The 23,769-nt window shown below is 31.0% G+C and overlaps 2 protein-coding genes across 6 annotated transcripts; both read left to right on the plus strand.

Annotated features, from left to right (window-relative positions):
- The first annotated feature begins 1,265 nt into the window (after nucleotides 1-1,265).
- Nucleotides 1,266-2,015, plus strand: LOC105124096 (uncharacterized). Its single transcript, XM_011023963.1, has one exon. It carries the CDS (start codon nucleotides 1,266-1,268, stop codon nucleotides 2,013-2,015), a length of 750 nt encoding a protein of 249 aa, XP_011022265.1.
- Nucleotides 2,016-18,362: 16,347 nt separating this feature from the next.
- Nucleotides 18,363-23,480, plus strand: LOC105123890 (probable WRKY transcription factor 13). 5 transcript variants are annotated; one of them, XM_011023659.1, is made up of 4 exons: nucleotides 18,363-18,555; nucleotides 18,662-19,059; nucleotides 19,477-19,698; nucleotides 23,026-23,480. In XM_011023659.1, the coding sequence occupies exons 2-4, from the start codon at nucleotides 18,755-18,757 to the stop codon at nucleotides 23,195-23,197; spliced, it is 699 nt and encodes a 232-aa protein (XP_011021961.1). In that variant the 5' UTR covers nucleotides 18,363-18,555; nucleotides 18,662-18,754; the 3' UTR covers nucleotides 23,198-23,480. The 5 variants fall into 5 exon arrangements, with proteins under 5 accessions (XP_011021961.1, XP_011021960.1, XP_011021962.1 ...); XM_011023658.1 differs by having other exon boundaries at nucleotides 18,678-19,059; XM_011023660.1 differs by having other exon boundaries at nucleotides 18,363-18,547.
- The last annotated feature ends 289 nt before the right edge of the window (nucleotides 23,481-23,769 follow it).

The following is a 23,769-nucleotide window of genomic DNA, read 5'->3' on the forward strand; positions in this document are numbered from 1 at the left end:
AATCTCACACTTTCAGATCATTATATTTTAGTTTATCATATTTTAAAAATAATGACATATTTAAATATATTATATCTACCACTTTCAAATCATTATATTTTAGTTTATCATATTTTAAAAATAATGACATATTTAAATATATTATATATTCAAATAACAACATTTACTGGATATCAATTTTAAAAACATGTGAAAATATATTATGCCAAAACTTTAAATTTACCATGTTATTTTTTTTTTAAAAAAACCTTATTTGCTGGCCATCTGCTTGGGTCTCATTGATGGCGAGGCCATGCATGAAGCTTTTGGTCCTGCGGGCAAAAAAGCTGCAGAACCTTGTCTATTATTTTGGTTACAGGTTGTTGTCGGACCCATTGGCCCTGGTTCGATAGGATGCATGCCATTAGCATTTGACACCTTCTAGCAACATCTGGTCCACTCCACGGACCCTTGGTGGTCCACGAGTACGTGCACCTGGTTTCCTCACATTTGGAAAGTGGTCTTGAATTACGTTTTTCAAGGCCGACTAGAAGAAAAGAGAACAAAATTAATTTCGAGGAAATAGTTTAATTTTCTAGGCAATTTATCTTACATGAAGTGCACACGGTCTCAAACGAGAAGTCTAACGAAAAACTAATGGTCAGCAACTGTCCCCTCGAAGATCCTAGCCCTCCAAAGTGCAAGCAAAGCCTGTTGCGTGGATCCATGAATCCTCAAAAGGAGGGAGCACCAAGACAACAGGCAATTCTTTAGTACAGGGCCAAAATAGGGAACGAGTTCTCAACCTCGCTTTCTTTCATTATAGCTCCAGCTAAGGCTCCTATGCCCCAGTCCCCCATCTCTGGGTCTCAGTTATGGCTCAACCCTGTAAAGTTAACAGGTAATCAAAGCTTCCATTTTCGTTGAACTGTACCGTACTCACAATCTCTAAGATAATCTCTCCCCTTTAGTTCTCGGATGATTCCATCTGATCTGTCCCCTCACTCTCTAATAACACCCACCAGGCTCAGGAGCACTTTCTTATATAATCTAAAAAAAACCCCACAACACCCACTTTTGCTCACTTCTATATGCCTTCCTCTTTTTGCCTAGTTTCTATCTATTATTTACCCCAATTTGATCGAACAGGTTGTTTGTTCCAGTCCCTTCTCCAATGTCATTTCTTGCTTGAGTGTTTAACCACTAGTTACTACGAAGTGTACGTTCTATAGCTGCTAAGAGACACAAACTGCATATTCAGACATTAGCTCCGTCTCTCTCACCTAATGGGTTGCTGTCTCAGCTCCAACAACAACAAAAGAGGGTCAAGTAGCCCAGAACCACTAAGTCACCGCCATTCTCCACCGCAACCCCGCAAACCCCATGTCTCCACCGCAAGTGCCTCACCGCCACCTGAAGAAGAGACAGTCAAAGAAGTCCTTTCTGAAACCCCCATTATCCTCGAACCACAAATGACAACAACACAAAACCAAGAACCAAAAACCCTGATGCAAAGAAACAGCAAGAAACACCAAGAAGACCAAGAAATCTCTCAAGCATCAGAGACATGCAGCACTATCACTGCCACTCTAACACCAACAACCAGCACCACCAGCACCACTGCCACCACCACTACCACTACAATAACAGAGATAAGAGAAGATGAGGTGACAAGCATGAAAAGGGTCAACAGATCTGTGGCCAAAGTACATCGAAAGCGTCCGTACACTGGAGACAGAGAAAGGGTGTTAAAGTATCCGGCGAAGACGACCGGTCAGGTGATTAGGACCGCAGCTGGGCAGCGTAATGCGGGGTCTAGAGGGGTCAGGAATGATTTTGGTAGGTCAACGGCGACTAGGACGGCAGGTGGAGCTGGGAGTGGTCGTGCGGGAGCGAGTCCTGGAAAAGCCGGTGACAGGTCAGTGGAGAGGAAGAATAAGGAGGATTCGGAAAACGGCTCCGTGTTTAGGCAGCAGGAGGGGAACGAGTCTCTGGAGAACCCTCTGGTTTCCCTGGAATGCTTTATCTTTCTCTAGATGTATTTAATTTCTCATTTTGTATTCTGCATGTGAGTTGATGTATATTTCACAAATCTCTTGTGCAAACAATAACTCTTAATCCATTCCATTCAAATCCATCTCTTTATTTATTTCTTTCTTATTGTAAAAAATTTCAACATTGATGTTTTCTTTGTTACTTTCAATTGAATTTAAAAATAGATTCATACATTTCAAAGAATGAAACTTCATTGAGGATGATGCAATTCAAGGCAGGAGCCTTTATTTGTCTTATTTAATTATATTATAATTACTTTTTTATAAAAAGATTAATAATTTAAAATCCATCAAAACAAGCTAATTTGATTATTCATCCTTCTTGTTATTATTTTTATTTTAAATTAAAAAAATACAATGCTGTATTTTATGTCATGTACCTCAAAAAAAAAAAAATTGAACAATAAAAAATCTCTCATAATCAAATCAAAAGCTTATTGTTTAATTAAGGTGCTCATTTAAATTAAAAAAAAACACATAAAAGAGAGATTTTAATAAATACTTTTTTTGAAAATTAAGTAAAAATTAAATTATATCTTAAAAATGTTTTTAATTAATTAATTTTAATAAATTTCAAATAAAATTGAGGTCCATAGAGCTTCATCTTTAAATAATCTATTTTAATAATTTTAAATTGAAGAAAGAAAAAAATTTAAAATACTAAATTAAATATTTTTTTATAGTGCATTTCATGTAAAATAACAATAATAAAAAAATACTTGAAAAAAATAGAAAAAAACCAATCACCTAAGCCGAAGTGATGTCCCCCACCCCCACCTTCCTAGCTCAACTTAAGAAGGCCAAGCACGGTGCCTAACCCTTTTTTTTGCGAAAGGACGCCCAATAAATTGTTCATCTTTCCTTAAAAAACATGAAGTTACATAGACGACGTATTGTTTTCATGCCCAGTTTCAGGTGGTTGAAGACGTTGTTAGAAATTTGATCTCGAGTTATTTTGACCTAAATATTTAATTTTTAATCTAAAGCAGAGGATGTACTGTCTTCATGTCTAATTTTCAAAAAAATATTTTAAAAAAATTAAAATTATACTAAAATTATAAATATTTACAAAAAAGAAACTGAAAAATATAAAAAATCATTTCCTTGCAGGGGCAGGGCCCCTGCCTCCGCTACTGGCCAAAGAGTCTATAAGAAATCTAAGTTAGGATTTTTTTTTTAAAAAAATTCTAATTTTAATTTAAAAAATATAATAAACACTCTTTTAATTTTAACAAATTAATTTATCAACTCAAAAAATATTTAAAATATTAAAAAATATAAAATTAATATAAAAAATTATCTTTCTCCGCAAAATCTATTTTTTTCAACAATATAAAAAGTAAAAAATATCTTATAAAAAACACAATAACATCAATTTTTTTTCATGAAATCTCTCCAAGCAACTGTTCACTCTATTTTCTATTGTTTTGTAGTAGTTTATTTATTTTTTAAAATTTAAAAATTAAAATACAAACAAAATAAAGTTTGTAATTTAAAAAATAAATTTTTAGGACAAATAACGTCATTAAACTCTTCATCAATTAAAGTGAGGTGGGGGGAAAGGCTCAGTTCCAAGGACAAAAACAGACGGGCTGAAGCCCAGAAACAAAAGGAAGCGTGCTGCCTGCCATTGCTGTTTTTCTGGGTACACAGGACTTGCACATATTTCTTGAACCTGAAATCTACCTCACCTCACAAATCGCTCAGCCCCCTAGAAGAGCAGCTTGTGTTAATCCAGAGTTCTTAATGCTGAAGCCTGAAAGCAGCACCCAAAATCATAGGGCTTTGATAATTTGGAATAGAAACAAAAAAACCTTAAAAAACATGAATAAAAAGAATTTCCCAGGAGCCCATCCTATGGTGAAAATCCAAACCCAGCTCGTCAAGGAATTTCCCAGCATATATTTCACTCACAGGAGGTTCCTTTAAACAAGGTTAGAAATATTCGAACACACCAGTCTACAAGAACTTCATGTAAAACAGTTAACAATATTAGAAACGACTATGCCTGATATCTTATGTTCCTGACAAAAGCTGCTACAAGTTCTCTAGCATCTGAAATAAACCATGCTTTCTGATTTATGCCATAGTTTCATTTCTAAAAATTAAAGGGAAATTTACCAGCTCATTCGATAATTTCGCAGTTTTTATATTTACTTTTTATGTTTTTAAAATTTACAGTTTATATCATCTGTAAATACAAAATAAAATAGACTAAATTATAGTATGGTTTATGATGTAAACTTTTATACATGCAATAAAATTTAAAATGTAAACAATAATTTTTTAAAATACAGAAGGTAACGACTACAATTTTAAATCATCTAATCATTTGAAGCTTTGTAGTGTTTGAAAACGACTACAATTTCAAATCATCTAATCATTTGAAGCTTTGTAGTAAAAATTAGTTATTTGACTCATGCTTTATCTAATAAGATATTTTTTTCAACAAAAAAAATCAAACATGTAGGTTTTTTCAACATTTTGTTTACATAAAAAATATTAAATGCAAATTAAAAAGTTTATATATTATCAAGATTCATTCATTTTGATAAATAAAATAAAAGTCATTAATGATAATTAAATACATATCTTGAAAAGTTGAGAGACGGATATAGATTATAATATTTGATTTCACAACATGAGTTATTTATTTGATTGTATTCAATGATTATTTTTATTAAAATTAATTTTTTATTTAATTAAATGATAGCAAGAAAAATCATAGAAATAAAATTGATTGAATAAAATTAGAAAGAGAAAAATATTTGCAAAATTGTATTTATTAGAAATACTATAAAAAAATAAATAATTTTTATTTTTTAAAATAAATTTTAATTACATAAAACATAAAAAAAATTATAAATGAATTGTGCTTCTCTTTGTCCATTCTCACATTACAGTCGTGGATCTCTTATTCTAATACCACAGAAGCATCCATCTACTGGGCAACAAGGCTTGTAGGACATGTGTGGCATTCTGGTATACTTGTCTTTGCAGGCTTTAATGGTGCTTTCAAATTTGCTCTGCAAGGCATGTTTCAGCCTTTAATGGTACTGTGCATATAAACTTCTTCCTCGCAAAGCCAACACTGAAGACGACAGGCTTTATATGAATTAAAATAATATTTTCAAAAACTAAACACATGCAACAACCACAGTTTTTTTTGAGAAAAGGGATATTAATTGAAATATAATTTAAAAAAAATAAAAAAGAATAATTTTTTTAAAAAGGCAAAACTACAAAGAAAAGTAAAGAAAGATCCATGTCTACACATTTCAAGCCTAGAGGTATATACACCGCACCTATGTACGATCTTTGAGCGAAGTTTAACAAAAATCCATACTGATTCAAAGTAGAGTAGAGAACCAGGCAGGTCATATACAGATGAATCAGAAAAAAGAAAAAAGAAAAAAAAAAGTGTGTCCGTCTAGTTTTGAGCACTTCAGACGGCGTGTATCTTTCTTAACACTACAAAGAAACTCATACAATACAGCAAAGTAAACATGCTGATCAGAGAGTCAGAATATTGCCGTCGAAGACATGCTGAAGCACTCCTAGACTCTTTAGATCGAATTTTAAACATGACAAATTAACAAGCTTATGAATTAATAAACAAAACAAGATTGAGATTATTATAGCTTCAATGGAAAAATATCCAACACTAACAGCCCACAATGACTCCTTTGTTCTATCAACTTTTTGTTTAAAAACTAGAATTACTTTCTCCTGGTAAAGATTGAAGATTAAGCACCAGACGAATCCTAGCTCTTCAAATGTAAACAATTTTAATATTTGGACCATCTTCCCAACCTTATCTTGCAATTGAACGGTTAACGAGTTCACAGAATCTTAGCGAGTTGAAATTTATCAGCAGAAATCTTCGCTTAAAAGGAAAAAATGAACAATCTCCACGCAACTGCTGAATGGTCTCAAAATGCTTAATAATTTTCCTAGTATCAAATGGATAACTGCTTTCTAGTAAGCTAAGTTAAGCTGCTTTATGACTGCATGCTTAGAGGAAAAGACAGAAGAGTTCATGGAACTGCCCCACATGAAGATCTACCAGGTCAACGGCTTAGATCTCTGAAATAATGCGAGGCCTTTTGATCAATCGTATGTACAGATATACACAGCACCATTGACATTCTTGCTCAGGAAAGCATCCAAGGTACATGAACTTCAGCAAGAGAATATTTTCATGGCTTCGTCGGAGATTTCCATGCTCTTGGATGCATGTGTCAATGTCAAATCTTATTATATCAAGTATAATTACTCTGTTAGAAAAACTTAAACATGGTAACTTGTAATGGCAAACATCGGTAATAATAGCATAGACTTTTATGGCGTAGATCGCTCTCTTTAGGTAGGACCCCAAATCAAATAACAGCAATAATGTCCAAAAACCCAAAAGGAGGAGAGCTGGTTTGATTTTGTTGCTGTCTCCAATCATTTGTTAGCCCCCAGTCTGGCCACCAAGCTATTGGTAGGTAATTATCTTGACACATGAACGGATTAGAAAAGGAAAGATTATGAAAAAGTGTTCTTCACTGAACAAGTTAATGCTGGACTGACCCCATTACCGCGGGAAAAATTAAAAAATAAAAAAAATCAACGCAAATTAAGTTTAAAGCTTTCATGATATTAAAGTACAATACTCGAACTCCTAACCGCTCCAACTAAGAAATATTGTCAAAGAAGTAGAGGCCAACCTAGCTCACAAATCACAAAAATGGTGGATATTTCGATAAAAAATCTTTTAATAAAGTAATCTTTTTTATTTTTTAATTAATTAATTAATTAATTTATTTACGTGGATGTTCGGGCCAGCTTGCGGACACCACGACTAATCTCACGATCCACTGAACACCCTGCAAACCTAGTAGATATATAAGGCACCGCGGGAATGACAAATATGCACACGATAATTCGAATCCAAGTATAGTAAAAGAAGACAAGCCCCAAGCCAAGACTCTCAGTGTATTTTAATTTTTCTTCTTGACGGAGGTACTGATGGTCTAAGGAATTAAGCCCTTACATTTCACATCTCACCAAAAAGATTTCATACATTAATATTTCATTTGTTCTCTCGGTGTAACAAATCCCTTATATGAAACAATTTTCTTCACATACTCTCGCTAAATGTGAAGAGTGACAGCCATGGGATTTTTTTTCTTCCAAAATCTGACTGGCAATCGAGGATTTGATCATCGAATGTCTCCTTTGAGATAAAAGCGATAGTTCTTCAAGATAACCACCAGAGCGAGAGGGAGACTAGGTTGAGAAATGAACAAGTGTCGGTCACAAGCAGAGTCAAACTCTTCTTCTGATATATGGAAATGTAGAAAACCAGAGCCTGGAAACAGTACAGTACATACATAGGCAGCAGTAGAACAGAAGGGTCTGAAGCACGCGCCACCAATGGGACAGAAGTACGGTACCGATCTGTTGAGGTGAGTGGTACCTGCACGCATGTCAATTAATTCTGTAAGAAGAGAAAATAACAGACCACCACTTGATGACTCCTCCTTGTCACTGACACACCCACCATTCAATGCCTAAATAAAAACAACTTTTCTTAACCGTGGTAGTTAAATGGTAAAAAGTTAGGATTAAGAGGTTTGTTTTCTCTGTATTTTCAGATTTAAGTTTTTGATTGCTCATATAATAACCACTGGAAGCTTACATGGTCATTAACTTTAGGACTCGTGGAATTAGTCGTGGTACGCGTAAACTGGCCCGAACACCCATATTAATCTAAAAAAAAATAACCTTTCTTTCTTTCACTAAATTGAACAGTCAGTCCTTCTCTGTTTTCTTTTTTCTTTATGTATATTTCCTTGAAATTAAAAAAAAGAAAGATACCATCGTTCTTTGAATGTCGTGATTTTTTTAAAAGAATGTTGGGAGGCTGTTTTGCATTGCTTTTCTCTATGTTTTAAAAATATATTTATTATAAAAAAATATTAAATTATTTTTTTAGTATTTTATAATGTTTTTTATGTACTAACATTAAAAATCACAAAAATTATTTTAATTTATTTTCAAATAAAAATGTTTTTTAAAAACACAATTTATACAATAACTAAATGTTTTTTTTTGTTTTGTTTTGGGCTGTTCTATGTGGGGTTCAAGGTTCAGATTTGTTAAAAGACTGACTGGTGTAATAACTTGGTAAAATCCGGTCGATCAATGACCCGGGTGACCTGATTTTTTTTTAAATGAGGTTTTTTATATATATATATATATATATATATATATATTAACACATTACAGAAGAACAAAATTAATAAAATAACATAATCTAAAAAACATTTAGGAAAATACTATAGTTTTAAAAATCACAAATAATATATTCAACTCATGAACCATATATATCATTAGTAACTTTTTTATATTGTACAATGATCTGCCATAAATTATTATAAAACAAAGAGAAAAAAAATAAATAAATAAAGAAATTTATGAAGAAAACTAAAATTTTAATTATGATATTATTATAAAAATTTTAATGAGATGAATCCAATAACACTGATCTTTAATTTTTTTTTAAGATAAAATATGTTAAACTTATCAAATACAACCTGTATAAATTTTTAAATTATTGGGACTCTATAATTATATAACTTATAAGCTTTACTAGTAGTAGAATAACCATTTATCAAATTTAAAATCTAAATTTTCTTTGTTATTTAAAATAAAGTATTTTGATCCAAATAAATAAAAATAAAAAATATCATATACTCTTTCAAATCAAAGCTCATATGAAGTTTTATATAAAATATAAATAAAAAAAACTTGATTTAAAATAATAACAAGTGTTTATAGTTTTTACCTAAAAATATTAAGGAAAACTATACTCTTTAGTATAGTTTTTACCATTTTTTGAAAAGAATGATTTTTCCTCTTAAAACTTCATTTTTGTGTGCAGTTCTAATAGTAAAACAATCAAGATTAAAACCTTTTTTTTTAGAATAATATGAAAATAAAATTGTCAAATTCTCTATCATGATCACTTCTAGGTTTGAAAGTCAAAGAACCTTTTTTTTCATTTTGATCTTTTTTGTAATTTTTGTTCCCTTGATAATTTATGAATCAATTCCATATTGGCATGCACATGTCTTCTATGCCAAATATAAAGTAAGTTTAACAATGCCCTAAAATACTTAATATTATTATCATTTTTATTTATATTAATCATATAAGTGTTTCCAAGTTTTTTTCATATAAAAATTATTGTTTCATCAATAATATGAATAACCAAGTAATGTAAATATTCAAATATAACTTTGTTATCTCTATCATATAATTGTCTAATATTGAACAAATTATATTTTAAACCATCAATACATAAAACATACTTAATAATATGAGAATTACCAAATTATTTATCTCTTTTATCTTTTTTGTGATATTATCTTTGAATATCACAGTTCTAACACTCTTTTCCCTAGAAGAAGTGAATTAGGTTTGTCACCTATTCTATTTAATAACCATTATCTAAATAACATTATCCTTGTATTTTACAAGAAAAAAAATATCTCAACTTGTTATTTTTTATACCAATAATCTCATGGATCCATTTGGGTTAATAAATATGCATTTTAACATCCAAACATATTTGATTTTAGTTCAAATATTATTGTGTATGCAATGTTTTTCATGAAATTCATTTTTTCCATAAAAAATACATAAGTTTAAAGATGTTGATACCTTAACAAAGAAATTTGAGTAAAGCTTTTTTTTTTATTTGGATTATATCCTAAAACACTTTTCTCAAATACATATATTTAATTACCTAAAAGTCAATTTAGGTTCTCTTTTCTTTTTATGAGTTTAGTTAAAGTAAATTTTAAATCAGTATAATATTTAGTTCATTGTATAATATTTTAGAAACAAAAGTAAATATAAAAATTACAAAGAGTATAATATTTATCATACCTTTACTTCTTCATCATATACATCTTTTGAAACTGTAATCATCTTCAAACAATCATCCCAGCCAAAATCACTTTTATTTTTAAGTTTGATTATTATTCCCTATTCTTTTTTCACTATCTTGAGATGATTTCCACATGCTTAGGCTCGCATTGGACGTTGAACTTTTGACTTATTTCTATAGCCACCTTAACAAAAGATTCTGCTTTAAAGGTGGAAGAAGGTTTGCTTCCTTTAAGTGTCTCCTCAACTAATATCTCAAGTAACTTGTGAGACATAGGCTTAGACCATGTGAAGTACTTGCCCTTGCATTTTTTATTCTACGTGGAACTCATTTCTATAAAAAAAAAAATTACAAATTTATACAAAATAAAATCATACAATATTTAAATTTAATAAATTTCATATAAAAACTGCAATTAATAATTAAAAGAGAAAATATAATAAAGTCAACATCTACTCCAAATACATAACAAAGATAATACAAACTCAAGCATGACATAATAAAAACAAACATATATAATTAACACTCAATTACTAGTTTCTTTAAGTGTTATAGTCGTTCCACATGGTTGATGCAATCATTTCTCTTTTTGTTATCTACTCCCTATTCTCTTTCCTTTCCTCTTGTTGACTTACGTTGAATGTTCGTCTAATTGGTTCACTATCCGAGCATATTTCTTCCATAATAAAGTCATAAGGATCAACCCCCATTATGTGATTATGAATAATACAACATGCAAGCACAACATCTACTTGTGTTTCATAAGATCAAAAATATTTTCCATCAATTGATCTAAAATGACTCTTCAAAACATCAAACCCTTGCTCAATAGCGGTTCTCAATGAAGAGTGTTGAAGATTAAATAGCTCTTTTTTATTTTCTGGTGCATGTTCTATAAACTCATTCAAGTGATATCGAACTCCATGAAAAGAAGAAATGATTCTTTTTCGAATACCGTAACCAACATCACTAAGATAATAATTCCCTATAAATTAAAAAAAAATAAAACCTATTACTATCTTTATTTGATAAATTTTTTTATATATTTATTGCATATAATACAATACTTTATTATATATCTTCTGGAATTTTTAGACCACTAGGTCTTGATAATGTATCACCTAAGTTAAACAATTGTATTTATACATGGTTCTCTTGGTATATAAATTGTATTTCTTTCTTGTTTAATAATAGCTATCCCTGTAGCTATCACAGTTACAGCTGCTCCCATAAATGTTGCATGAATTATCTTACTATCCATATCATGAAAGTGAAGTTTTCTGATAATAAAACCTATAGATTTAGGGAAATAAATATTAAAAAAAACATATAAAATACTTACACAATTAATACAATAAATTATGCTGAAAGAAGCGGACAATGTATAATAGTTACACCAATGGTATCTGATTCCCTAAACAAACAAGGTCTTAAAATATATTATTTAAGACTATAACATTCAATTTCTCGATGATAAAACCGTTTTGAAAATTGTACATTTCATAAGTTCACAATGATCAATAGACATTGCGCATTAAAATCCATATAATTACCAGCATATTCACACAAATTTATCCATATATAATAAATATAATCAAACACTAATCATAAATTAATCAAAGCAAAATAAAACATAAATTTATATTTATTAGGGTTCTGTTATAATTTCGTTGTTCCCATCTCATTCTCCAGTTCCCCACCCATTCCCCACAACCTATCGATTTCTATAATTCTTTATTTTTCCTGTTATATTCATTCCCTATTTCCCCTGTTATAACTGGTTTGTATAATTCCCCATTAACATCCCCAATTGCACTGTCCCATTCCCCTTCCATTCTCCATTTCCCCTGTTATTCATTTCTCATTTTCCCTATAATTTTGTTATAACTGGTTTGTATAATTCCCCATTAGCATTTAACAATTTCACTATTCCCATTACCCTCTCTTCTCAGTTTCAGTTCCTATTTTGTTTATAAAGTTCACAGAAATCACTGTAAAAGAGAGCAAGGGTTCACAGAAATCTCCCCCCCCGTTTTGTCTCTCTTTGCTAACAGATTGATCGCCCCCTAACAGAAATCGTCCCCCTCACAGAAATTGATCGCCCCCTTGTTTTGGTCTCTTTTACAGAAATTGATCACCCCTCCCTCCTATTTTGGCCTTTCTCTGTTCACATAAATCGTTCCCCCCCCCACCGCATTGCCTTTCCATGTTAATAGAAATCACCCTTTATTTTGCCTCATTATTCACAGAAATTGCCCCCCCACCATTTTGCCTCTCTCTGTTCACAGTTATCTCCCCCCCCCCAGTTTTGTCTCTCTATTTGGTTAGTGAGTTGCTAATTGTGATTTATGAAGAAAAAAACAGTAGCAGAAAAAATATTTTTTTTTGTTGCTTGATTAGTTGAATGTGATGAGATTAAGATGAAGAGTTATAGAAAAAATATGACAGTAGCAGTAACAGATTTATCAAGAATATCAAAGATTCATACCATCATTTTTATAGATCTACGCAGAAGAAGATAAAAACATAAAGGAAATAAAGAGGAAAAAAATACCTGAAATTAATTGGTCCAGAAAAATACTCTTGTTCCTGCTCAGTTTCCAATTGATTTTAAAGAAAAAGAGACTATGTGATTTTGAAGAAAAAGTTCTCAAAGCTGTGTATGAGAAAATGAACAGAATTGTGTGATACTTTTCAAAGCTGTGTATGAGAAAATGAACAGAAGGAAACTGTTTTCCTTTCTTTAATAGAAGGAAAATACTTTTTTTTTTGGTAACGTTACTTTTTTCAGTTTGACTGGAATTCAGTTTCCTTTGACTATTTTTTCATATTGTTGCCAAACATGAGAAAACAAGGAAAGTGAATTCCATAAATTCATTTTCCTGCAATCAAACACGTCCTTAATGAGATTGGAACATTTTTAACACAAGATTTGAAGTGAGTTTTTTTTTTGAACAATTTTATGTTGTTTGTACTTACACTATTTAAAAGTTCATATTATAAAAATTTAAAATGAAAAAATATTTTTTTCCACTAGAGGTGAATTCATATCCTATCATATAAATAAGTTATTTAGAGGATGTATAAGAATGTAATAGTGGTTATGATTCAAAGTGTTTTTGACTCGAAAATAAATCAAATTAATTTTTTTATTTTTTAAAATATTAGTTTTGAAAAGGTATTTTAAAATAATTTAGAATAATTTTTTTTATTTTAAAATAATTTAAAATATCAAATTAATTAAATTAAAGAGAGATTAAGAAAAGGTATAAAAAATTTAAATGAAAATATTTTTTACAAATTTTTTTATTAAACTAAATGAAAGCTTATTGCCTAATTTTATATTTTTATTTTATATCACAATTGTTTTTGTTAAAACTGTAACGTTATAACAAAATTCTAGTTTTAAATGAGCTCTTATTGAAGATCTTTTAAATTATTAAAAAAATCACGATATTAAATTATATGACACTTATTAATGAAATTATGGAATTATATAACATTTTTTAATTTTTCTTTTAAAATAATAGCGATGAAGAACATAAATTGAATACGCATAGAGAATGTTAGATACACTTAGTTTACAAAAAGAAGAAAAAACATATTTTAAAATTAATTTGTTCTGCTTCTTGTAAAATTATTTCAATCAATAAGTTTTGAGTTAAATATCTTAATCTATCTCTTAAGCATTGAATTCAATATCATTTTCATTTAAATAAAACAAGATTCATACAAATAAAGTTAATTATATCAATTAATACAATGTTTTAATTAACAGAAATGTAGGACTACCCTATACTTTGTGGAGCATTGCTAACTAATACAAAGATAAGGAAGACACATAAGCATACACTTCCATTTTACAATGACTCTTGACTGAATGGAAAAATTAATAAATTAGTAGTATTACTTGTCAAGATTTAATTAAAAAATAAATTGTGAATTACAATGGACCGCCCCCTCCCCCAACGGGCGTTAACTAGTTTATTAGAAAATCACAATGTGGAATGAGCGTGTATTGCCACATCACAAAGCAAAAGGTGACATTACCATAAATCTTTAATGAGATTGGAAAGTTTTTAACACAAGTGAGTTTTTTTTTTAATAATTTTATATTGTTTGTACTTACACTATTTAAAAGTTCATATTATAAAATTTTAAAATTAAAAAATATTTTTTTTCACTAGAGGTAAATTCATATCCAATCCTATCACCTAGGTAAGTTATTTAGAGGATGCATGAAAATTTAATAGTGGCTATGATTTAAAATGTTTTTGATTTGAAAATAAATTAAATTATTTTTTTTATTTTTTAAAATATTATTTTTAACATTAGCACATTACAACAATTTAAAAACATAAAAAATATTTTAAAAAAATTCCAAGCTCTTGAAAAACACGTTTCAACCTCATTCCAAACACATTTTAAAATCTCAAGTGGCATAAAGCTTGATTTTCGAGTGAATTGCATTCTTTTTATTTGCCAATTAAACTCATTCGTAATAAAACATGAAGGCATGTACATGTGATGTAATAATTTCATTCAAAAATGGAACCACATACGTAACAGTATTTGTGAATAATCCATAATAGCTTGTAGACATTCACTCAGGGGCATCAAACCAAGTGAAGGGCATGCTTGGTAGAACACATAATGGGAACCGAATGAAGTGAATTTGCTTTGTCACCACCATGTTATGGTATTGTGGCCGGCGGTCAGTTACTACTATACATTAACATAATTCTTAATTATTTATTTATTTTTAATATTAAAAACATTAAAAAATATTAATTTACATTTTAAAATAAAAAGTATTTAAAAAACAGATTATGTCATGAAAACAATCATTCACTAGTTCAACAATGATTTTTTTTCTTCGAAAAAGAAAGAAACAGGGAAAGGATCGAAGTGGCATAATGGCCACCTGTAAACAGAGACAAAAGGAAATGATGTAGTTTGCCACCCCATGCCCTATCCCTAACTTAATCAGGGCCCAAAAGTGAAAGTGAAAGAGCTATAAAGTATTATTTTAACAATCTCTGTAGATGATTCAATTTATTATTTATCAATGGGACGTAGCATTGTGACATCACGGCCGCATCATGTCCACGCAAGAATATGCTCCTGTAGTTTTTTTTTGTTTTTTTCACTTTTTTATGGTTTTCACCATGACCAACGATCGACTGAAAAGTTTTTATCTTTCTCTTACAGTATATTTTTTTTTCTTTCACCTTAAAACTAAAAAATTACTTTTTAATTAAATGCTAAACATGTTATTCATAATAGATGAATATCAAAAAATAGATCTAAAAAATTTCTAAAATAAACCTAAATATTTTTTCAAAATAGACCCAACAAAAATATTTATTAGATTTATGTTTAACATTCTAAACTCAAAATACAATAAGAAGCTAAAGAGAGTGAGTTCAGACGTGGTAACTCAAGCCTAACTCTATATGGAGCATGGGCTCAGGTAAGAAGCCCAAGCCAAGACACACACCCAATATAAACGTGATATGCTCATCACCTTCGGTGCCAGACGTGTATCCCAACATCCCTGTAGACTCGGGTTTCCACACCCGAACTCAACATGCTCGGGCTCAAGAGCACATCCCGAGCCCAACATGCTTGGATTTAGGTAGCATGTTTGGATCCATTTCTCACCTTTAACAGGCTAGAGCCCAACACTTGCTAGAGATCTTTTAAAGACTCTACATTGGTCACTCAATGTTTTATATTAATCCAATACGTATTATTTTTAGTAGAATATAACTCAAAATATTATAAAAATAAAATTATATTCCAACCTCTCTTCTCTTCACAAAATAATAATATTTATGGATTATAAATACATCATGAATCATTCAAGTTAAATGTTCATGATCTTTTTATTTTTTATTGCATATATACTTTTAGAGTATATTTTCCTAAAATATTATTACACCTTCTCTTTTTATAAAATTACGAGTCTCATGTCCATAAAAAAAATCTTTTATAAATACTAACTATTACTAAGAACGCATGGCAAATATCATAACATGTGCCATTTTACGCGTTAGATAATCACAACACGAGCATGTGGACATTACTTGCATTTGACACGAAAACTTAATATTACCATTCATAGTATTTTTTTCGTGTGTGAAAATGAGAGTAGATTACCTTAAAAGTCCATTTGTTACTTTTTATCATGCTTAAAAGCTTCGTTCTCCAATCGCATCCTAAATTTTATTACTTGAGATTGTATATTCCAGCAGAAGGACCTACGCTAGATTTAGCAATAATTTAAAGAAGAGTAAGATAGTCCTTTTCCTATAATCAAATTATTATTTCTTAGGTTAGCCAAAGGATTACAGAGGTACTTATGAATCAACATTTAACCCTTTTTGTTTTGCAAGCTACTACTACATATTGTTCTACACTCTCATAATATTGAGTTATAAAAATAATATATTTTTTAAAAGTATTTATCTCTTAAACAGCATATTTATTGCAAATTCAGCTATGGAAAATTATTTCTTACAGTATTTTCTTGTAATTTTGGTGGACGTTCTTTAGTCTAAGCTTTAACTGTATATTTTAAATTAAAACATGGATAGTATATGCCACCACTTGTCTTTTTCTTTTTTCTTTTTTCCTAAACTTGAATCTTCCATTCTAGATTTAAACGATAACAAATCTCTTGTTCATGCGAGCATGAGTTTCATTTTGAATTGAATTATCACCAAATCTCTTGCTTGAACTTGCATGGTTCATAATAAGAATTCTTTATGGCAAGTCCCTATGCCTAGATCAGTTTTTGTTAGTTATTTCCAGTTAATTGCCTACGAATTTTAACCAACACATAGAGTCTTAGATCTCCTTATTGACTCATTATTTTCTACTAAATGGAGTTAGTTAATCATTTTATCCAAGTTAAACCACATTGGCCCAAGTACAGTGAGAGCATAATTAGTTTGTAAGTTAAAGAAAATATAATCTGATGGCCTGCTTTGAGAAACAGAAAGGAAGAGAAATATTATGATAGCAATAGAATTGCGACCCACAAAGAGTTTTTAACGAGGAAAGACATCAGAAAGTAACCAAGGATTATTATGTTTAATCGAAGGGATCATGACACCATAATAGTTTGGTTTGGAATTTGAGAATGGTGGGTAGATGTGGGGTTGCAGGAAGTATACATACATATGTAAAAGGTGATATAGCTAAAAGTAGTGACAAATGAGAAAGCTGGGAGGTTTTTTCTCTCTGCATAAAGTCAAATAGGGCCTCTCTCATCAATCATAATGATATCTTCACCGTCGATATTCAGAGTGAGAGATTTGCACCCAAGATTCATCATCATTACTCCTGATATTTCTTTTTGGGGTACCCAAAAGAAAGAAACCCTAGTAAAAACAATTTAACAAAAGAAACCCTAGCTAGACAGTAATACTATCATTCATGTATCATCTCCTCTTTTCACTTTCTGAAATTTCTCTGGATTCACATGTAATTCACCCCTTGTCTGTTTCTAATATAGTGAGAGGGCGCGATCTGGTGAGAAAAAATGAAAAAAAGAACCAAACAGCCATTTTTTAAAGAAAATAATGTATAACCGAACCAGCTATTTGTGTATCCAAATTAAATTCTTTCCAATTGGATCTGTTTGTAGAAAAATAGATGTGATAAAAGATAAAAACATAGTAATTTAAAATAAAAAAAATTCAATAACAAGAAAAATGTAAAAAATAAAAAAAAATTATTAAGTATTTTTCTCTGAGCTTATTTTTTTAGTGTTATTAATATTTTGATATATACATACGTGCTATAATGTTTTTTAGCTGATCTTTATATATATATATATATATATATATATATATAATTAATAGAAAATGATTCCAATATTGTAATCCTTATAATTACTGTTGTATTCTACCATATATATATATAATCATTTTCTATTAATTATATATATATATGGTAGAATACAACAGTAATTATAAGGATTACAATATTGGAATCATTTTCTATTAATTATATATATATATATATTCTCTAATATTTAAAAGTTTTTTTATAAATATAAAATTTTAAATTATTAAAAAACTAAACTAATATAATTTTTTTTAATTATATTCTACCGAATAAATCTATCTATCAATTTATTTAATATAACTAGTTATTCAATCTCATTCTTCTAAAAATCATTTTACTTTCCACAGTATTTAACCCCCCTGTCGTCTATTGTTGACCTCCGTCTTGCAGAGATAACAGGGAAATTCCATTAACTCGTTAGGGACACAAAATTTCTAATGCTTTTGAGGGCAAACAGTAAATGTGGTGCACAAAATCACTTAAAGTGAAAACCAACTTCAGTTTGTAAAAAGTCTATGCACTTTTTATTGTTAAAATGTTTATCGCAGTCACAGGCTTCTTCCCCTTTTATATTTTCTTCCTGTATCCCATTCCTGATCAACTATATAAAAAGTTCAAACGAGAGGAGCTAAAAGATTTAAAAGGCTCTTTTGCACATACAGAGAGATAGAGGCAAAAGGGAGCTCAAAGGGAAAGTGGCTGGTCATATTTATAGGTACTCAGGTTCTTATCTCTACAATTCTCTCTTATATTGTTTCTGGGAGTTCGAGAGAGAAGCCCTCTTGTCTTCGCTTGTTTTAATATAGGCTGCTTGCTTGTGATCATTTAGAGATCTTCCTTGCCAGGTTTTTCTCACATAAAACCAAAGGTACAATTAGTTACTGGTGTTCTATCTTCGAGAGAGAGAGAGAGAGAGAGAGAGATGGCAGCTACCTCCCAAGCTACACTAAACCAGCAGCCCTTGTTTGAAGATCAAGAGATGCCTACACAAATGGGCTTCTTTTCTTTTCCTCCACACTTGACCTATCCTCAATCGGCTAGTTGCCACCAGTCTCTCAAAGGCTTCATAATACCTCCTTCACTTGCGGCTGATGCACCTTCTACCACCAATCTTACTGAAACCCTACTACTCTCATCTGCCACTAACAAGCAAAGAGAGGACACTATTGCTTCTGATTTGGGAGGACCCCATCTTCTTTCCTTGCAAAGATCCAGTGCAAATCTCTGGTAAGAAGATCACACTTTTAAGAAGAAAACCATGCAAATCTCCTTTTGAGTGGATTTGTTTTGTTTTCTGGCTTCCCTCTCCTTTAACTGTTAAAGGAGCAAATAAATTGTATGAGTATAATCTAGGTTAGGATTATCATTTAACATCCTTGTTTAGTACATGTAATCTAGGTTAGGATCATCATTTAACATCCTTGTTTAGTACTTGTACATAGATCGCATATTATATATTATAGAAGTTAAATATTGTTAAAATGACAAGAAGAAGGGATTTTGTTTAAGCCATGCATAGTAATGAGGTAGTCCTTTGATCCATAGAACTTTGTTAATTTCACCCAACCAAAGTAGGTATATATATTCATTCAGGCAGTCCTCTTTCCCTAATGAACTAGGGTCTGTGTTTTAAATGGTTTCCAGGGCTTGGGGAGAGGTAAATGAGTGCTTGAACAGCAAAAGAAGTGGTTCTGGAGGAGATCATCTAGGGGTATCAACAATAAAGTTGAAGAAGATAAAAGCAAGGAGGAAGGTGAGAGAGCCCCGGTTTTGTTTCAAGACCTTGAGTGATGTGGATGTGCTGGATGATGGTTACAAATGGAGGAAGTACGGCCAGAAAGTGGGAAAGAACACACAGCATCCCAGGTTTGATATTCAATCTAGAGATCAATTGCTATCATCTAATAAAGTTGATATCACTTTGTATTTTAGCCGTTGCTTTAGTTGTATCCCACATACACATGTGTTATGTTCCTATCTCTCCCCCCTCTCTCTCATCATCATTGTGAATAGGCTTTACAGGCTTGGCAGGAGATGTTTATGGATAAATATTATGTGAGAATATCAATCATATTGATGCATCATTAATTGACCATAAAAAAATTGATGAAAGGGGCCAAAAAGAAGTAATTATTACCTTTTCAGGACAGAAATCTAAAATGAAGTATTAAAAAATGTGCAACAACTGATCAATTATAATGGTGTATGCTAAGGAAAGTAGAAGATCTAACTCGAGCAGAAATTCTTAAAGTTAGAGGATATACCATAGTAGACGAATCTTGACTGAACATTCCGATCACGTTGTGTTATTGTTTCATGCTAAATACTGTAAAGGAATATAGAAAAGGTATGAAGAAATCCGTCATCAGTTACCATATGAAAATGTTTGGATCTGAATGCAGAGTTTCAAATGAGAAAGATAGGGATGCAAGTAAAGACAGTTTACTGCAACACATACATCATCATTCCTTATCACTAGTTTCATATATTGTGTGTGTGTTCATAAATTTCCTTAATTATCACTAGTTTCTGTCAGTAATATTTTTTGTTCAAGCTATGGCATTTGTTTAGTTGAGTTCATGCATTCATTCACACTGACGCATGTTGGCTTCTGCGCATTCAGTTCACAGCCTACATGCAGACAGTCAGGCTACTTTAGGTGAAAAAAACTCTAGTTTATTGCAATCTCTTTGTCCCCTCGTCAGAACTGCTTTATGACAGGGGAAACACTGCAACGGGAAGGTGAGAGAGAGTACAGAAGACAATTGCACACCAACACTTCTAGAAGAGCACGTTTAGCCGTGCATATATAGTGCTTTTAAGCAGTTGAATCTTGCTTTTCTCTAATGACCACTTATCAAAATTTCTTACAACGCAGAAGAAAATTCTACGGCAATGATATCAGTTTTGAATTTTTGAATCCTGCATAATCATGCATGAGCATTTATCTCGCTTGTTTTGAGCAATGGATGTGATTTCTTTTCTTGAGTTCGCTTTGGAATGAAATTGTGCCGATGAAGTCAAAAGGCAGTTTTCATTTCCAAATAAGTTTTTGCTCCATAACAGTGAATGTCCTTGGCATCACTAACTTGGGTTAGGTTATGAAGTTTATTTGTTTTTGTTTATTAAAAATATTTTAAAAAAAATTAAAATTTTTTATTTTAAATTAATTTTTTTAGTACATATATTTTGATGTATTGATATTAAAAATAATTTAAAAAAAAAATTAATTTAATACATTTTTTAACAGAAAAACAACAATTACATATCACAATCTAAAAAAAATTAATTTACTTGTCTTTTAACCACGTGGATTTCACTTTTCTCAAGTGGCTTGGAGGACGGGAGAGTTTTTAAAAACATAACCTGTTTATTTTTGTTGTTGGAAAGCATCTTTTGTAAAAACTTGAGTTTATTTAAAAAAATTAATTTTAAAATTTTTTTTAGATTATTTTAACATATTGATATTAAAAATAAATTTTTAAAATAAAAAATTATTTCAATATATAAATAAAATATTTTTAAAAATGTGATCTTTTCAACGATTTATTTTTTTATTGTACGTGAGTGATTCTGATTTTGTATGTACTTGTGAAATAATAAATGTGATACAACACGGGTTGGCCTAAGAGATTATTACCCTGTGCTGGCTAGAAGGAATTCATGCTACTTTAGTTTTTGTCTTGCTCTAAACACCTTTTATTCTCACTTCTTTATACATCTTTATAGATAGAATATTATGGATTGCAATGCTTATATATATATATATATATATATATATACGTAGATAGAATATTATGGATTGCAAATTGCTTATATATATATCAGACCATACATTAAAGATGGAATAATTGCCTATTTATCAATTGAGTATATGAATTTTAAATTTTCTCATTTCATTTTACAAAAGTATTAGATTGTGGTAATCAATTACACTAATGTCAGAAGTTCAATTTTTGATGATTTGCATACGACTTTGACTACTAACTTTAGGTTTGAGGCTTTTTTTATATAGGAATAATTCCTATTATACGTTGCTTTTAATAAAAAAAATATTTTTGAATTAAAATAAATATGTTTATATGGAAAACAAACCCATTTACACATGAAGTTAAAAAGGGAAAATCTTATGATTACATGATTTTGTTTATGTGGTTAGAATAGATCCAAAGATAGAATATACGAGGAAAACAAAAATATATGGAACTCTTTTCCTTTTGCGAAGTAGAAGGCTTAATTGCCTGAAAAAAGTAGCAACCAAGATTTTAAATTTGAAAATTTGAGATCAGTAGATTAGGGTTGAAATCATGTTCACTCTATTAACAGCATTAATTCTCTTTTTTCACAATATTGTGGATGTTCCAATCCTTTATGCTGACCAGAGCCTTCAATAATGGCTTAGTTTGATCTCATCCTCTCAAGAACAATCAATTCAAGAGGACGTTACGCTCTAGAGCATAAACAAACATTTTGGCATACCCAAAACCTTGCTTTCCTAAATGCACGGCTTCAACATAAGAGTTCTGGAGGAAATATTGCTTGATTTTTAGATTGTGTATGCATCTAGCTAGTGTTATTTCTGCTGGTACAGTGTCGCATTCCTACTTCTAGAAGCTGACGACTTTTTCCGCCTCCATAACATGCTTAATCCTTCTTATATATCTTGAACTCTCCTCCCTTATCTTTGAGTTTTGGGCTGCCATGTGCCATCATTGAATTTTCACCGACTTTCCATGCTCTAAAGTTATCTTGATCATTATGATCTTGGTGTGTGTACGTATAGAGCTGCTGGTGATGTGGACATGCATGCCCTTAGATTCTTCCATTTTCAAGCAATTTTCTGCACCTTTCCCTGATAAAGGAGGTGTATTGTTGTATCATCTCCGTACATTATATACCCCAAGGGATACTCCCAATTTGGAAGAAAGTGTCACATGCAAGTGCTATAATTATCTTTTGGAGCATGTCTTTCAAATTCAAACCAAGCACAGGCAGTAACTAGTCACATCACTCCCACTTTCTTTCTTAGTCGGGATATGTGGAAAGTGTTGATATTATATGCTTGGAAAATCATGCCTACATGATACCATAAGTGTTGCTCGGGTTAAAGCATTCTGGGTTGACTTGCACAGTTAAATTTGCTGCTAATTGCATTCAAACCGGTGATAAATTTCTTCGGTTTTTTGAACCCAGGAGCTACTATCGTTGTACGCAAGACAATTGTCGCGTCAAGAAACGTGTGGAGAGATTAGCTGAGGATCCAAGGATGGTCATCACAACCTATGAAGGCAGACATGCTCATTCCCCGTCCCATGATCTTGAAGAGTCACAAACTCCATCTCAGTTTAATAACTTCTTCTTTTAGCACGTATGTTAACAAGTCATCTCAATTTAGCCTCTGCAAATGTTTTTGCATGAGCTCTTCTTTGATGGTGTCAATGACATGGAAAAATAAGAGAGAGATGCGGGTGCTGGCCGAGTTTCTTAGGCCCCCTGCATCCTTTATCTAATTAATGAATAAGAACTTAATATATAGTTGTTTTTTCTCTGTAAATTTGAATTAACATTGTAGAGCTTTCAGCTTCTTTTGTATTGATTTGGATTTTGGGTACATAAATAATGTAATTCTTCATGAATTGCTAGATTAATTTTCTTAGCCAACATAAGCTAACACCATTTTAATCAAGCATAGTCTGACCACCTTTGCATCTCATCGGACATGATGTCCGACTTCCAAGGAAAAAGATGATGATTGTATACGATAAACATGTAGGGTTGTCCTGTACCATCCATTCATGAATGATTGGGACTGCATAAATACTCAAGGGGGCGAAGCAGGTGTATACAGGAGAGTTGAGATTGATATGATTGGGCTGCCCCAATTACCTATAATTATTAGCTACCTTTTCTGTTTTCTTGAGTAAGAATTCGAGTGCT

Source organism: Populus euphratica, unplaced genomic scaffold (assembly GCF_000495115.2).
Source record: "Populus euphratica unplaced genomic scaffold, PopEup_1.0 scaffold12.1, whole genome shotgun sequence".
Lineage (NCBI taxonomy): Eukaryota > Viridiplantae > Streptophyta > Magnoliopsida > Malpighiales > Salicaceae > Populus > Populus euphratica.

Excerpts from the sequence above, each read along its gene's own strand:
- LOC105124096 (XM_011023963.1), top strand. The coding sequence starts at position 1,266 with ATGGGTTGCTGTCTCAGCTCCAACAACAACAAAAGAGGGTCAAGTAGC.
- LOC105123890 (XM_011023657.1), top strand. The coding sequence starts at position 18,755 with ATGGCAGCTACCTCCCAAGCTACACTAAACCAGCAGCCCTTGTTTGAA. Across the intron at positions 19,060-19,476 it reads AGATCCAGTGCAAATCTCTG|GGCTTGGGGAGAGGTAAATG; the intron begins GTAAGAAGATCA and ends AATGGTTTCCAG. Across the intron at positions 19,699-23,025 it reads AAGAACACACAGCATCCCAG|GAGCTACTATCGTTGTACGC; the intron begins GTTTGATATTCA and ends TTTTGAACCCAG.